Here is a 16,466-nt window from a genome sequence, read left to right on the forward strand (position 1 = left end):
CTGCCCTCTAGGTCCCTATATCAGGCTAGTCTAAATCCACTAGCGCAGTGGTTCCCAACTGGTGGTCCATGGACCCCTAGGGGTCCACAGGCGGGTGCCAGCGTTGGTTTTTCTAGCTAGTTATTTACAGCTATTTCTGTCTTATAGTGAGTGGATCAAAACCCTAAAAGGATAGGCGGCGGCTATTATATGGGCGGGGTTTAATAATCGAGCTCTGTTGGGATTGTGCAAGCCTGGGTTTCGGGGCTAATGCAATTCCGGCGGGGTGGTCGCGTTGTCTTGGTAGGTTTCTGGGTCCAGACATTTATCACCTATGTGCATCAATCGCTGGAGAGTAACTGATTTCCGGCTAGTAATACAAAACAACAAAGCCTCTAACCAGCAAACAAGTAATTCTCTCTTCCTCCTCGAGTTCAGCGATACACTAAGATTCATGGAAAATAAAACATTTCAATTTACAATGCATTGTTATAAACACAATATATTATGATGTTTATAAAGGGGTCCGTGACTTTTAGATAATGAGCTCAGGGGGTCCATGGCTCCAAGGTAGTTGGGAACCACTGCACTAGCGGCTTGCCCTAGGACTTGATTTCTTATGCTATGGCACACCTGACCAAGTCTAGACAAAGCCGTGGATCAATCCCTAGCCTTATAGAGCCACCCTGGCTGTTCCGTTTGACGGTTACAATGAGCCTGCTTGTGTAATCGTTGAGCCAACCAGGCAAGCGTCAATATAATCAGTGCTGCGAGTATAATAGTTTTATTTATGATAGCTTTAGCAACATGCATATACAAGATGAGTGATATCAAGTGCACTCGTGTGCTGGCTTTATATAGCGGTCTAACTCCGCCCACCAGTCTACTCATACCACAAAGAATGCCCTGGATATAATAAGATTCGCACACAGGATAAACATAAGATTATATAATAGAAAAGAAAGTTCAGGAGATTTGATATAGTCAGGCAAGTGCTAATAAGGATATAATACGTTGGTGTGTAAATAGTTGGTATACGTCCCAGTCCTCCACAATATCACATACCTTTAATTTGATGTCTGCAAATCAATCTTTGGTGTGGGTCATCAATGCTTCTCATCCTGCACTTATCTATAACTAAAGCATCATTGATTAGTTGCTACTATACAAAGAAAAATTACTTTTGGCCATGCTGTTACATTGTTACGTCAGGTATACATATGCTAGTTACAGTGGAATTACATTTTTGAAATTATATTTGGTGTTGGTGTATTTAAAGTTTTGCTTATCATAGTAACTTTGCCAAAACGTCAAATATTGCTACATTTTGAAATACAACCTTACTGATATGTTTTATAGTTTGTAATCTATAATTACCGCATAGGTTCAAAAATATCATAAAATTCGGGAGCTGAAACCTTGATTATTTTGACATATGTTTTATGCAAACCAACATGTAATTAGCAACATACCTTTTCTAAAGAAAAACATCCAACTTTGCTTAATACTCTCTGCCATCTGATGAATATACTGGTAAGAATGTTTACCAAGTTTCTACAAAAATGAAAAGGCGATTCAAATAGCATAAACAGATAAACAGACCAAAATGAATGCAAAATGAACATTTTAGTTTACTGGCTAGGTTTTTTTGGCAAACTTGAATATCTGCTTTCCTACTACTGAAGCTCTATAAAACAGCTAAGCTCTTAATTACTACACAATTGCTACACAAAATTCAAACTAAATACTAAAATTTTTAAAATTCAAAGGGCTTCATGTACCCCACTTACTTGCTTATGCCTATGCATGTACTACTATTACTTACAAAATCATAACTGAAATATGTAAACTCTCACTATTCATAATAACAATAATACAATAACATAGTGGTCATGATATTCTAATAACAGTTTTGACTGTTGGTAAAACCACATTAACAACCCTACTTATCACTATAAGAAAAAAAAACTTTTATAATAATAACTGAAAATAGAATAAAGTTGGAGAATTAACAGACTCACTAAAATAACTATTAACTGTCAGCTGACATGTCTGTGTTAATGTTACAAAACAAACATATTTGTAACAAGAATAAAGTCCAAAATTAGGATTTTACGAAAACTTTTGATATTCTCCTTTATGGTATTGTAATGCTGACCTTTCTCGACTTTTCTTTGCAGAACAATATCAGCAGTTAGATGACATAAACGAGTGCAAAAAAATATATGAAACGTGTTCTATGCTACATTCTTTAAAAATTGTAATAATTGAAACATAGGCTACTTTTTTCACACTAGTCCTAATTCGATATTAAATAATTTTTATACTGCTTTTCTACAACTGTATGGTTTAAGTAAATAAACTGTAAAATGGCAAAAATAACATGAACAACTTACCAAATGTGACGTGCTCCCTTACGTGTAGTTCTTTTGCTGCTACCAAACTCTAGTTGGCTAGATGGGTGAAGAACCAACAGCCTTAACAGCAACATTATTACAGCCACATCTCTGTAGCTGATATATACTGTGGCTATACTTTTGCCACTGTACTTCAATAAGTTTGAAAAATCAAATCTTTCACTGAAAAATCGTCTCTCAGGTATTGCGTTTGAATGCAAAGTTTCAAAAAAAGATTTATTTTGTGGCTGGATGCAACGGCAGCGAAAATATGAATTGCACTGATCATAGAATTATTTAAACTTTTACTACAGCCAAGGTTAAACATCAGTTGAAACCAAAATGTGCAATCATAGTGAATTTTGGCAAAAAGAGCAGATCAATGAGAAACATTGTAAGAAATAGGGAGTGCTTAAACGACAGTCTTGAACACCTTAAAGAGGGTCAGCAAAAAATTGTAATGTATTATATGTTGTTAATATATAACTTTGTTTCTCAAATCTAATAAAACTCTAGAATATTAGCAAAACTGACTGTATCCATCATAGCTGCTAATTCCTTGTATTGGCTGATGCTTAGTCATAAGCTTATTGCAATATTTATTTAAATAGATTGTGCTATTAACTGAAACGACACCAAAACACTTAAAATATTGGAAAAAATTGATATATCCCTCTTAGTTCTATATATAAGAGCCTCCTAGAGTTTATAATTTATTGATAGAAAATCACATATTTTTGTTGAAGTTGTCTCCTCTTTTCCATATATATGAATATAGATATATAAGGCAATTATGGGAATCGTGTTTAAAATACTTCTATAGGCTGTTAAGCACTATAATCACCGCTAGAATTAAGAGGCTCCCTAGACGCCTCCTAATTTTTCAGAGCCTCCTAACATGGATTATATATTGATAGAAGCCTCCTAGTTGGAAAATATAGATCTATATATATATTTATATATATAAATATATATATAGATATTTATATATATAAATATATATATGGCTGTGTGAGGAGTATATTGCGTCTAGTAAATAACCAAGCCCACTACTGAACTCCAATAACAAATTGGAAAAACATCATACAGTTTGCCGTGGATTTCAAAATCGAGAAAAGGTCTCAATGACACAAACTGCCATAATATTACAGAACGCAGGATAGGGATGCCACCCAGCCTTTTATTTTGCATGAGTGTGCTGCGGACCCTGCTAAGGAGGAAGCCCATCTCTTGGTGCTCTCCAGGATTTTCTGCTACAAACTTCTCCCACCTCATCATGATAAACTTTCTATGGATCTTGCTATTAATATCTTCGCTAAGCAAGGTGGGATATGAGTAGGGTGTGAGTTTTTAAAAAATTTTTTAATGATTATCGAAGTATGCCCAAAATGAATTTAATTAGTAACTGGATCATAACCAGTTTTTTTTTCAGTTTTGCAGTCAACGGTTAATCACTTGACCAACCCTTCAAAGATCAACAAGTCTTTGCTCACGTATCTCACTTACCAGGAGCAACTTCTCTCCAGCTACAAAAGAACTTTCCAGTATGCTTCCTCTTATGAAGGCTTCGTAGAGCTCATTGAGAAGTGTGAAGATATTGAAGAGCTCAAGCAGATCAGGTATGATGATGATGTGATGAATCGTGTCAAGTGACATTTTTAAAGATGTGATTGCACCAAATTTTAGTTGATTTTAGCAGAAAGTATCGATGTTTTTCTATCATTAAAGATGTTATTTGTTGTTTTAGGCGATCTCATTGTCAAGATATTTGAAGGTTAAAGTCGACAAAAATTGATCGCCGTAAAACCGCTCAGAAAACATATGTGCCCAGACTTGCCCAAAATGATGTATATAGTGAGACAGTCTGTCTCTATCTCTTGTATTCACATCAGTTATTGTGATAAAATTTTAGTCCAACGCGGCCCCATTGGCATATATTCTATTTTGTATTTGCTCATGATTGCTAGGATAAAATTTTTTATCCAGCTACAGATACATTAAATTATAAATGTCTCAAATGCTTCAAATAAGGATACTTAAAAATTTGTCAAGTTTTAGTTTCCTCTAAATGTGGTGTAAACATCTGAGTACTGACTACGATTCTGCTAGTCTACGGTAATTAGGTCGTCGAGTTAACTTATTTCACCGCGGCCTTTGTATCAGCGAAGTTTTAGTTATTACCCACACCGGAAACTAGTTACTAAATAAAATAAGTGAGCCGCATATTTGAAAAGTACATGTTCGAATGTATGGTGAAACAAACTGCATCTCTAGAAAAGTCATGTATAGTCAACTTTATTTAGTTATTATTAGTATCAATTTGTAAAAAAAGGTTTACTGGTCACATTTGATTAGTTGATTCAAGTACAAAACAAATGGTTTTTTAAGTTGACCAAAATAGTGAAAGCAAAACAACATCAATTTCTTTCAAATCAATTAACCCACCGGTTTGTGCAATACATATTCATGTCTCTCTTTCCCGTGTATGACAGTTTCCACACTGACACCACTGCTCTAATGATGGCGCCATATAAACATCCTGTAATCAATAAAACAAATGGAATAAATATATGTTACTCATCAATATGTCGTTCTAATGTGTATCTACTGAAAGCTTTCAATTTCGGAGTTGGATGGATTGAAGGTGTAAAATTATAAAATAAATGTTTAACAAAAGCATAAGTATGCCAAGCCAACAATTCGAAGCTTTGGCTCTGCAAGTTAAAGATATGCATTGATCAATCAATTTTTCTCAATTTTCACATATGAGAAGTGGACATAAATTTTAATCATAAATTTAATTTACTAGCTTGAACTTCCAAAACAATTTGAAGCAAATATTATAGCTAGATGAAACGATAAAAAGTTTTTAAATGATAATTTGTGGTAGCAAAAAATTATAATTTTATTAATGAGTGAATATATTCATGAGTAGTAAAGTCATTACCTTTAGTTTAGTGTATATATAGGAGACTCAAAGTTGAAGATAGATTTGTCTCCATTCTCCTATCTTCCTCTGCAGCATAACGCTGCTGATGCCTGTCAACTTTAATCATAAGCTGTCTGCCATAAATCTTTAACCACCTGATTGATGCTCAGAAAACTCTGAGTCACATTCGCTGGAACTGGAAGCATTTTTACAATTCTGTTGTTCAGCGTGTCGATGCTGTAATTCAGTAAATTAACAATGTCAATAAATTTAGTAAATTAAATAATGAAGTTGTTGCTCGATCTAGTTATTCAGTAAATTCCTTAATGACAAGAATCTTTGATATCAAAGACAACAGTTATTTTACTAGTGATAATATTTATTATGACTTATATAAACATTTCGTGCTGATGATTGGCTAAAGAAGAAATAGTATATTTATGGCTCACGGCCTCTTCATATACGCTCACTGTATATTTCACGAATAAACACCATCTTAAATCTGAGCATTTTAACAAATGATTTCATTCAAACGCATATATCTCTGGACACTGCTAGTCTACAAAGACAACAATGACATCAAATTGTAGCTAATGTTTTAGCCTTATATTGATTTTAATTTCATTTGAATGACTTCAATGGTGCAATCACATCTTTAAAGGGCATCCTGCCAAGGGATTGGCTGCATGACGGCTGAACTCAAAGCTGCGGCTGCCAACTTGAGAACTAACAGAATCAGACATGCTCAATTTGGTTAAGTCACGCTCAATTTGGTTAAGTCACACTCAATTTGGCTGAGTCACGCTCAATTTGGTTAAGTCACACTCAATTTGGTTAAGTCACGCTCAATTTGGTTAAGTCACGCTTAATTTGGTTAAGTCACGCTCAATTTGGTTAAGTCATGCTTAATTTGGTTAAGTCATGCTCAATTTGGTTAAGTCACGCTCAATTTGGTTAAGTCACACTCAATTTGGTTAAGTCACGCTCAATTTGGTTAAGTCACGCGCTATCAAAGCGCCGCATTAGCTTAAACACTATCTTGTTATAGGCACACAAAAATATGGTTTTGGCTACAAATAGCTGATTTACTTATTATTTACAATAGAACTATTATTTATTTGCAAACTTTGTTTGCAACAAATAAACTGATGATACTATAAAACGCAAAATAACAGAAATGACAAAAAAGAAATGAATAAAGTTTTCATCTCATTTTGGACTATAGCATTTTAGTACTATTTACTATTGTAGAAGATGGATTGTTGTATGGTCATTTGACAGGAGTATCTTTGTGAACTACTCATAAGATGGCTCCAGTTCCTATCCACTATATATATATATCATACATTTTTACTTAATACACATCGCTTTCAGGCTCTCTTCGCTATACCTTGTATATATAGTATATGATATATATTATATGGCATGTAGCCTTAGTTTGCTATAATATAATATGAAGCATATAATCATTGTTGATTGCAGGTACCACATTATCACGGAAATCATGCACTCGACAACCCTTAATGGACTCAAGACTGAACACGAAACTGCTCACCAGTCCCACAGTATTGTTCATAACTTTGGTTGATTTAATGATCTTCTCACTTCATCAGGCTTCGTTTGCTATCATGCTGCGCTTGCATATCATAAGTACACTATACTATTATAATACTCATACTGTGCACATACTATACTACATTAATCCTAATGTTCCTGATCTCTTGTAGAAAAGGCGGACATGTTAAGAAATAGGGACCTGAAAAGGTATGTCAACCAGTTGAGGGTAGCCAAGACAAGATGCGAAAAGCGATTTATAAAACTCGGTATGTGTTAGATTTTTTGTTCAAAAGATTTTTTAAAATCTGCATTATAACTTGTTTGTTAAAATTTTTTTATCGTGAATTGTTTCTTTATTTCTTTCATGCTGATTAGAAATTTTTTTGTTATCGCTTTTTTCGGTAACCTAATTTCTTCGGATTCTCTGTTTAGAATTTCTGGATTTTGTTTAGGAGGTGAGGAGTACGTTGACTACTTCACAGATGAACCGGCGTCCAATCATTGTAGGGGTCACAAGGTCATCTCTTTCAAGTTAACTATGCATAGTCTAGCTTGCAGAGGCGCATTTCATGCATTTTTGAAAGCAGGTTCGTAAAGCTAAAGACAATTAGGACAAACTGACCTCAACATGGGACAAGTTTATTTTTTCCAAAACCTGGTTTAAACGTCGAAACCATCTTGTTAACCATCCTGTTAGAGTTGAATAAGTCCTTCCTACTGTTAGAGTTAAAAGGTTATTCCTACTGTTAGAGTTGAATAGGTTATTCCTACTCTTAGAGTTGAATAGGTTATTCCTACCGTTAGAGTTAAATAGGTTATTCCTACTCTTAGAGTTGAATAGGTTATTCCTACTCTTAGAGTTGAATAGGTTATTCCTACTCTTAGAGTTGAATAGGTTATTCCTACTCTTAGAGTTGAATAGGTTATTCCTACTCTTAGAGTTGAATAGGTTATTCCTACTCTTAGAGTTGAATAGGTTATTCCTACTCTTAGAGTTGAATAGGTTATTCCTACTCTTAGAGTTGAATAGGTTATTCCTACTCTTAGAGTTGAATAGTTTCTTCTTACTCTCTCACTGCAGTGACTATAAAAACTCAATGAATTCACTTATTTTTCATGCTGTTTTCAGCGTTTTATTTGCTGCCCTTGGTTTGTCATCTGTATTTCAGATGATAGCGAGAGCCTTTTGGAATACTGGGTAGCTGTCGAAACGTTGAAGTCATGTGACCCAGGAGACCGTCATCGTTTAGGCGCTGAGATTTACAACAAGTATGTGGCCAGCAGAGTGTCACTTGTCAAACTGGACAAAGCGATTCTCAAGGAGATGGAGTCATTCCTTCTTGGTTGGTGTTGCTATATAAATCAGCAGTAATGTGGCGTTGCATTGCCTTGTTGTACTCTTGTTGGCTCATATGTCATGATTTTATATAAGTTATATATATACATATATTTTATTTATACATGTATGCGTATCTACAACTACAACGCAACATTCGTGCGAAGTTCCTACTAAGGTAATCCTGACCTTGGACTTCTTCATCCTGACCGACAAGCATGTTCTAGCATACCAACCAGTTATAGTCATATTCACACCCAGTCAGCCAGTCATATTCACACTCACATACTGCAGCTATTCATATACACACATATATAGATACTGGTGTATTCAGTATATTCTTATATTCACACCCATATACTATAGCTATTCATACGCATATATAGATACTGGTGTATTCAGTATATTCGCGTATTCACACCCTTATCCTGTAGCTATTCATACACATATATAGATACTGGTGTATTCAGTATATTCTTATATTCACACCCATATACTATAGCTATTCATACACATATATAGACACTGGTGTATTCAGTATATTCTCATATTCACACCTTCATGCTAGAACTGTTGAACACATGATGACACTTGGACCCTTTTTGGACACTTTCACCATTTCAAGCTGTCTTGCAAAATTGTGTTTCAACTACTTGCACTTTTTTTATACCAGCAAACCGGGGACCAGAAGCATTCTATGATGCTCAAGATATTATATGTCGTCAACTTGAAAAGATTCAATACCCACAATTTCTAGTCAGTGACATCTACCATAAATTTATAGTCAGCTGGGATGGGAGTGAAGTGGAGGAGACTCAATCTTTTGGCTCCAGTGAAGGTGAGAGCACTTTTGTGAAAAAGGCTGCATTCAACCTATTGATTTCAACCTATTGATTTCAACCTAATGATTTCAACCTATTGATTTCAAACTTGACTGAGATTTAGGCAAACAACGTTGACTCTCTTTTGCCCTCATTTGCACTCACGTAAATTTCAACCAATCATTCTTCATTCAAATCACTATTGACCAATGGCCATAGAGTTAGTTGTTAATAGATCATTGTTACAGCATCGATTTGAAACAAGTTTAGAGACTAAACTTGCCTGAACTGTTACATGGTCATGATTCCCATTGTATATTTTACTAGCTGAATGTCAGGCTTTCCTCGGGTAAAGATAGTATTCGCGTAGTAAATTTTTTTTTTAACATATAACAACAATTACCGTTCTCACTGTCAAACTTCATATCACGAGAAAATTGTTTTGTGCAGTTTAGATAAATTATAGAAATGATAAAACAAGTTTGAATGTGTTTTAATGTAAATGTGTTACTGTAGTGATTGACCTACAGTAACTTTAGTGTAAGTAGTGGTTATGATTTGTAACAAAATGTAACGTTACAAAAACTACAGTGTACTACATGCAGTTCATCTCGCAGGGTCTTACTTTTGAGACAGATGTATAGCATAAACGTTGAATCCAACTTAAATGAATTTAGCTTACTAAACACATACTTGAAGCTTAGTTTTTGTATGTATTTTGCAAAACTAAGCTTCAACCGTGTCATAAGCTAAAATTTTATTTCTTATCTGTTTTCGAATTCATTTTACTGCAACTTATAACAAATAACACTGAACTGAGATAGCGAGCCTCGTATCTCTTTCAGGCGTTGAAGGAGGGATTTCGGCATTTAGCATATCGGCATTTTCGCCGAAATCAGTACGCTGACTCTAAGTTTTAAATTCAAGAGAAATTTTGTTTATACGGGATGGCCGAAAACAATTTTACCCTAGCATGATGAAGACGAAAAACAGCGTGTTTTATAAAGTAAGGCGAAAAAATTCTTATAACCGGAGCATTATAACCCGTTGGCTCATTTGCCTTAATTAATAATTTAACAAGGAAATTCGCAAAAAGGGTATACAGTATATGATAAAAGCAATGGGAATGGTTAACACGACATCGCCTTGTGGTTAGGTGCTCTTGTCTACAAACTTGCTGATGTTCACAATCTGGTGTTTACAATCTTCATGAGTTCCAATCCAATATGAAGCACATTTTTCATTTCTAAAATTTTATCACTCTAGCTGAAGAGATGATTGATGGCAGACAACAAACTTTCAGATTTATACATAACTTGCTGTGCCACCCAGCGTTGCCCGGGTAATAGAAAAATCTTTGAACAAAAACTTGATTTGTATTTAACATATAACAACACGTGCCATTCTAACTTTCAAACTACATGTCATGAGAGAAGTGTTTCGTGTAGTTGAAATATATTAAGAGAGAAAATAAAAACAATTGTAAAAGTTTTCAAACTTTTTCAAACAACTGTAACTTTCAAACTTCATATCATGAGGAAAAAGTTTTCTGCAGGACAACTAAATTAAAAATAAATAAAATAACTGAAAAGGTTTTCAAACCAATGTAAATTTAAAATTTCATAATTTTTAGCAACATGCAATATCTTTTAATAATACGTACAGTCGAACCTCGGTTCTCAAACATAATCCATTCCAGAAAGTTGTTCGAAAACCGAGTTGTTCGAGATCTAAAACAATTTTTCCCATTAGAATAAATTTATGTAAATTTTTATTCGTTCCAAGGCGAAAAACAATTTCAGTAAAGTATTTAATATTTTACACCATAAACTGTACTGTATACTGCATACTATAAATAAAAATGGGTAGATATAGATCGTGTTTAATTTTAATAAAAGGTTTTCTATTTATGATGATGGAAAAAAAGTAAACATTTCGTATATTTTGCTCTTAAAACATCAAAAACATTAAAGGTCAAGATACAATACTAAAACTTGCAGAAATTGATAATGAAACAGCGAAAAATGTAACAGATCAGTTACTTCAAAAATCGTGGGAGAAAGAAAATATAAACAGCAATGGCAAGTTTACTTCACATCTTTAAAAGAGAATCCTTCTCCAGAACAATTTAGGGTAACTCGACTGGAGATAGAGGAAACATCCCAGATGGTTCTTTCCTTTTTGTAAAGAGTTTATGAAGCGTAAATTGCTTCTCCCGTTGTTAACGTATGTTTCCATGCTGTTTTCGAAGCTGTTCTAATTCCATTGCGCACACTCCGGTTTGGTTGAGAACCGAATTTATGTTCGAGCTCCGAGATGAACAAATCTCAAAATGTTTGGTCGAAAGCCGAGTTGGTCGAGAAACAAAGCATTCGAGAACCTAAGTTCCACTGTAGATAATCAGTACACCAATCACTAAATTTTAAGTTTGAAACAAATTATTGTCGATATCGTTGGGCCGAATAAATTAGCCCTAACGAAAAAAGGCGAATAAGCATAGCATTGCATATAGTTAGGTCCTAAAATATTTCTGTACAGGAGCATCGTAAGTCGTAAAATAATTAGCACGCGCATAGTGTATCCATTATATGAAAACGTATCAGATTACTATGGCGTTCTGGCTCAGTGGTAGTGTATCCGGATAAGTAACTTGTCGATGCATTCGTCGTGAGTCCTAATCCATCGGTGCGTGGAATTTAATATCAAGATGTTAAGATCTGTAGCCGGAATGACAGACATATCAACAGACATAATTAAGAAATAAATATTGTGAATATAATTTACTAGCCGAATGCCTAGCATTGCACAGGTATTGACAAGCAGCTTGTAAACAATGGCAGGTAATGTAGTTGCCTTGCCATTAGCCTGGCACATTGCCAATGGTTAATTTGAGTAAGCTAGTAAACTTATTAATAAGAGCCGTGGGAGCAAGCTTTAGTGATGTTGCGTAATGCAGAGTGTTATGCGTATTTCAACCCCGATAACGACTCATATCACCGAACTAATCCATTCCATCTTGCATAGCTTATTTGGTTAGGTAATCGCCTGGCGATTGAGAGATTGCGAAATCAAATCAATTGTGATACAGATTTGTGATTGCTAGATGCGAATCACTATAGCTGTAGCTATAGCTACAGCTATAGCTGTAGCTATAGCTATAGCTAGACAGAACAGCTGGACAGAACAGATGACAAATTTTGAGATTTATATATCCAGAATCTATGTTAAAGATCCTTATAACAGAATATGTTACTTGTTTAATATTTATAGGTTTGTTCTAATAATAATAACATTACAGGTCATAAATAATATTGTAGGTTTAGTGGTTTCACTTGATCAATTGACTGGGCAGTCTACAAAAACCAAAATTACATGAAATTAAAGCTTGACGTCGTATTGAAATGTTAATATTATTTTCATTCGCATCGTTTCATTGATGTAAGTTCACTTTTAACTTAATTGCTATTTAAACTTACATCAAAAATGCTCCTAATCTGTTAGCTAGTTTGAGAGAACTGATGAATTGTACCTGCATTACTCACCTTACTTTACCTGCACTCACCATTACTCACCGGGCCCGCTTTGTGCATATCTGTAGATTATCATAGCGAAGGCAAGGAATTTTTGGAGGCAGACGGAAATGACATTGAGATACAGCAGACAGCTTCTGAGTACAACAAGAAGAAGGTAGCTGACATTGATGAAAGAATTTATAACAAGACTAAAGCCTACCAAGGCATCAGTAGTCAGAGACTGGATGCTGCCTCTCACGAAAAGGTCAGTTTGTCTACGGCTGTTATGGAGAGTAGCAAGCAAATTTATAAACTATGTTTTGCCTTAGGTAATGATTGATACTGTAAGTTCTACCTTAAGTAATGATTCATACTCTTAGTTCTGTCTTAGGTAATAATTCATACTCTAAGTTCTGCCTTAGGTAATAATTCATACTCTAAGTTCTGTCTTAGGTAATGATTCATACTCTATGTTCTGCCTTAGGTAATAATTCATACTCTAAGTTCTGTTTTAGGTAATAATTCATACTCTAAGTTCTGCCTTAGGTAATAATTCATACTCTAAGTTCTGTCTTAGGTAATGATTCATACTCTAAGTTCTGCCTTAGGTAATAATTCATACTCTAAGTTCTGCCTTAGGTAATAATTCATACTCTAAGTTCTGCCTTAGGTAATAATTCATACTCTAAGTTCTACCTTAGGTAATGATGCATAATCTAAGTTCTACCTTAGGTAATAATTCATACTCTAAGTTCTGCCTTAGGTACTAATTCATACTATAAGTTCTATCTTAGGTAATAATTCATACTCTAAGTTCTGCCTTAGGTGATGATTCATACTCTAACTTCTGCTTTAGGTAATAATTCATACTCTAAGTTCTGCCTTAGGTAATAATTCATACTCCAAGTTCTACTTTAGGTAACAACTCATACTCTAAGTTCTACCTTGGGTAATAATTCATACTCTGATTTCTACCTTAGTTAATAATTCATACTGTAAGTTCTGCCTTACGCAACGATTCATACTCTAAGTTCTGCCTTAGGTAATAATTCATACTCTAAGTTCTACCTTAGGTAATGATGCATAATCTAAGTTCTACCTTAGGTAATAATTCATACTCTAAGTTCTGCCTTAGGTGATGATTCATACTCTAACTTCTGCTTTAGGTAATAATTCATACTCTAAGTTCTGCCTTAGGTAATAATTCATACTCCAAGTTCTACTTTAGGTAACAACTCATACTCTAAGTTCTACCTTGGGTAATAATTCATACTCTGATTTCTACCTTAGTTAATAATTCATACTGTAAGTTCTGCCTTACGCAACGATTCATACTCTAAGTTCTGTCTCAGGTAATAACTCATACTCTAAGTTCTGTCTTAGGTAATAATTCATACTCTAAGTTCTACCTTAGGTAATAATGCATACTCTAAGTTCTACCTTAGGTAATAATGCATACTCTAAGTTCTACCTTAGGTAATAATTCATACTCTAAGTTCTGTTTTAGGTAATGATTCATACTCTAAGTTCTGCCTTAGGTAATAATTCATACTCGACGTTCTGCCTTAGGTAATAATTCATACTCCAAGTTCTACCTTAGGTAACAACTCATACTCTAAGTTCTGCCTTGGGTAATAATTCATACTCTAATTTCTACCTTAGGTAATATTTTATACTGTAAGTTCTGCCTTAGGTAATAATTCATACTCTAAGTTCTGCCTTAGGTAATAATTCATACTCTAAGTTCTGTCTTAGGTAATAATTCATACTCCAAGTTCTACCTTAGGTAACAACTCATACTCTAAGTTCTGCCTTGGGTAATAATTCATACTCTAATTTCTACCTTAGGTAATAATTTATACTGTAAGTTCTGCCTTAGGTAATAATTCATACTCTAAGTTCTGCATTAGGTAATGATTCATACTCTAAGTTCTGTCTTAGGTAATAGTTCATACTCTAAGTTCTACTTTAGGTAATAATTCATACTTTAAGTTTTGTCTTAGGTAATAATTGATACTATAAGTTTTGCCTCAGGTAATCATTCATGCTATAAGTTTTACCTTAGGTAATATCTATTACTCTAAGTTCTGCCTTAGGTAATTATTTATACGCCAAACATTCTGTCTATCGTTATGACTCGTACTTTGAGGTAATGGCATTCTGTTGTCAAGGAGTTCAAAATTGTTTAAGATTTTGCTGCGTTCCAAATAATAATGTAAATGTATTATTGGTAATTTCTGTCAATATATTTGATATATATAATAATGTATGTTATATAAATAATAATATATGTTATATAAATAATAATATATGTTATATAAATAATAATATATGTTATATAAATAATAATATATGTTATATAAATAAGAATATATGTTATATAAATAATAATATATGTTATATAAATAATAATATATGTTATATAAATAAGAATATATGTTATATAAATAAGAATATATGTTATATAATAATAATATATGTTATATAAATAATAATATATGTTATATAAATATAAAGATAAAGAATTATAGCAATTAGAAAGCTATAAAAAGTTGGGAAATCGTGTTTCTCTGTTATTTGATGAATGTTCTAAAATGGCTTCACAAAAAAGTTATTGATGCTTGAAATAACTACAGTGCTGGACACATGATTGGTTGAACCAAGTATCAGTACGTAAGACAGTTATGAGACATCAGCTAATTATTACCACTACATATTTCAACAGTCTAATCATCTTTTATTTTAGAGTGTTGAGTGTGTCTTTTAGTTGTCTAATCATCTTATTGAGGTTTTTCACAACATATATATGTTGTGAAAAACTTGATATATGGTGTTCTATTTGTTTCTAGTCCCAACTTATATTTGAGACTTTTATCAGGTTGTTGTTTTGTTTTTCTCTAATTGTCTCAAGCCTGTTTCATTGATAATGCCCCGAAACTGTTCTATTGGCATTGTCGCTGCCAGCATAACAGATTGAAAGATTATATTGTGCTCAACCTTTTTTCTATAGCTGTCATTAGTAGAACTACTGGCACTCACCGCTGCCTGTCATTAGTAGAACTAGTGGCACTCACCGCTGCCTGTCATTAGTAAAACTAGTTACACTCACCACTGCTTGTCATTAGTAGAACTACTGGCACTCACCGCTGCTTGTCATTAGTAGAACTACTGGCACTCACCGCTGCCTGTCGTTAGTAGAACTACTGGCACTCACCGCTGCCTGTCATTAGTAGAACTAGTGACACTCACCCCTGCCTGTCATTAGTAGAACTACTGGCACTCACCCCTGCCTGTCATTAGTAGAACTACTGGCACTCACCACTGCCTGTCATTAGTAAAACTATTGGCACTCACCGCTGCTTCTCATTAGTAGAACTACTGGCACTCACCACTGCCTGTCATTAGTAGAACTACTGGCACTCACCGCGGCCTGTCATCAGTAGAACTATTGGCACTCACCCCCGCCGTCATTTAGCTCCCTATCGGACTCGTATGCCATTCGGAAGATTATTAAAGAGAGTCTATCAACCAAAATTTGGCCTGATTTATATGTGCTCTGAATCCATAATGCTTAGCATGGAAAATGGCACACTGGCTATCACTTTGGAATATCCAATATCCATTGGTTTAATATTATAATGCTGTTTTTCTTACTATGTTTCCTGTTTATTTGGATAGTACTTTCTTTTGCCTGTAATTAGCTGTTTGCTATTGATAACCTGATGTAGTACACACCCGTCATGCATGACCTTAAAAGGGAGATTGATATGCTCAAGCTTGAGAGGAGAGCACTAGAGGCGCACCAAGAGCAGGTAGACTCTTGGTGGAAACACGTAGGGCTATGGAATGCTACCACAGTGCAGTATGAGGTAGGGTTGATATGGTACTGTAGTAGTTTACTATAGTGTAGTATGAGGTAGGGTCGATATGGTACTG

At 34.3% G+C, this 16,466-nt stretch overlaps 1 protein-coding gene across 3 annotated transcripts in view; it reads left to right on the forward strand.

Annotated features, from left to right (window-relative positions):
• The window catches only part of LOC137402880 (sorting nexin-25-like), a 44,225-nt gene that overhangs the window by 18,495 nt on the left and 9,264 nt on the right, over positions 1 to 16,466 (forward strand). For all 3 annotated transcript variants that reach the window (XM_068089391.1, XM_068089392.1, XM_068089393.1), the window contains exons 5-13: positions 3,527 to 3,699; positions 3,808 to 3,994; positions 6,787 to 6,869; positions 7,032 to 7,127; positions 7,314 to 7,448; positions 8,031 to 8,204; positions 8,871 to 9,035; positions 12,617 to 12,795; positions 16,259 to 16,399. In XM_068089391.1, the coding sequence (XP_067945492.1) occupies positions 3,527 to 3,699; positions 3,808 to 3,994; positions 6,787 to 6,869; positions 7,032 to 7,127; positions 7,314 to 7,448; positions 8,031 to 8,204; positions 8,871 to 9,035; positions 12,617 to 12,795; positions 16,259 to 16,399 (1,333 nt within the window). The remainder of the gene's footprint in view (positions 1 to 3,526; positions 3,700 to 3,807; positions 3,995 to 6,786; positions 6,870 to 7,031; positions 7,128 to 7,313; positions 7,449 to 8,030; positions 8,205 to 8,870; positions 9,036 to 12,616; positions 12,796 to 16,258; positions 16,400 to 16,466) is intronic.

Source organism: Watersipora subatra, chromosome 8, assembly GCF_963576615.1.
Source record: "Watersipora subatra chromosome 8, tzWatSuba1.1, whole genome shotgun sequence".
Classification (NCBI taxonomy): domain Eukaryota; kingdom Metazoa; phylum Bryozoa; class Gymnolaemata; order Cheilostomatida; family Watersiporidae; genus Watersipora; species Watersipora subatra.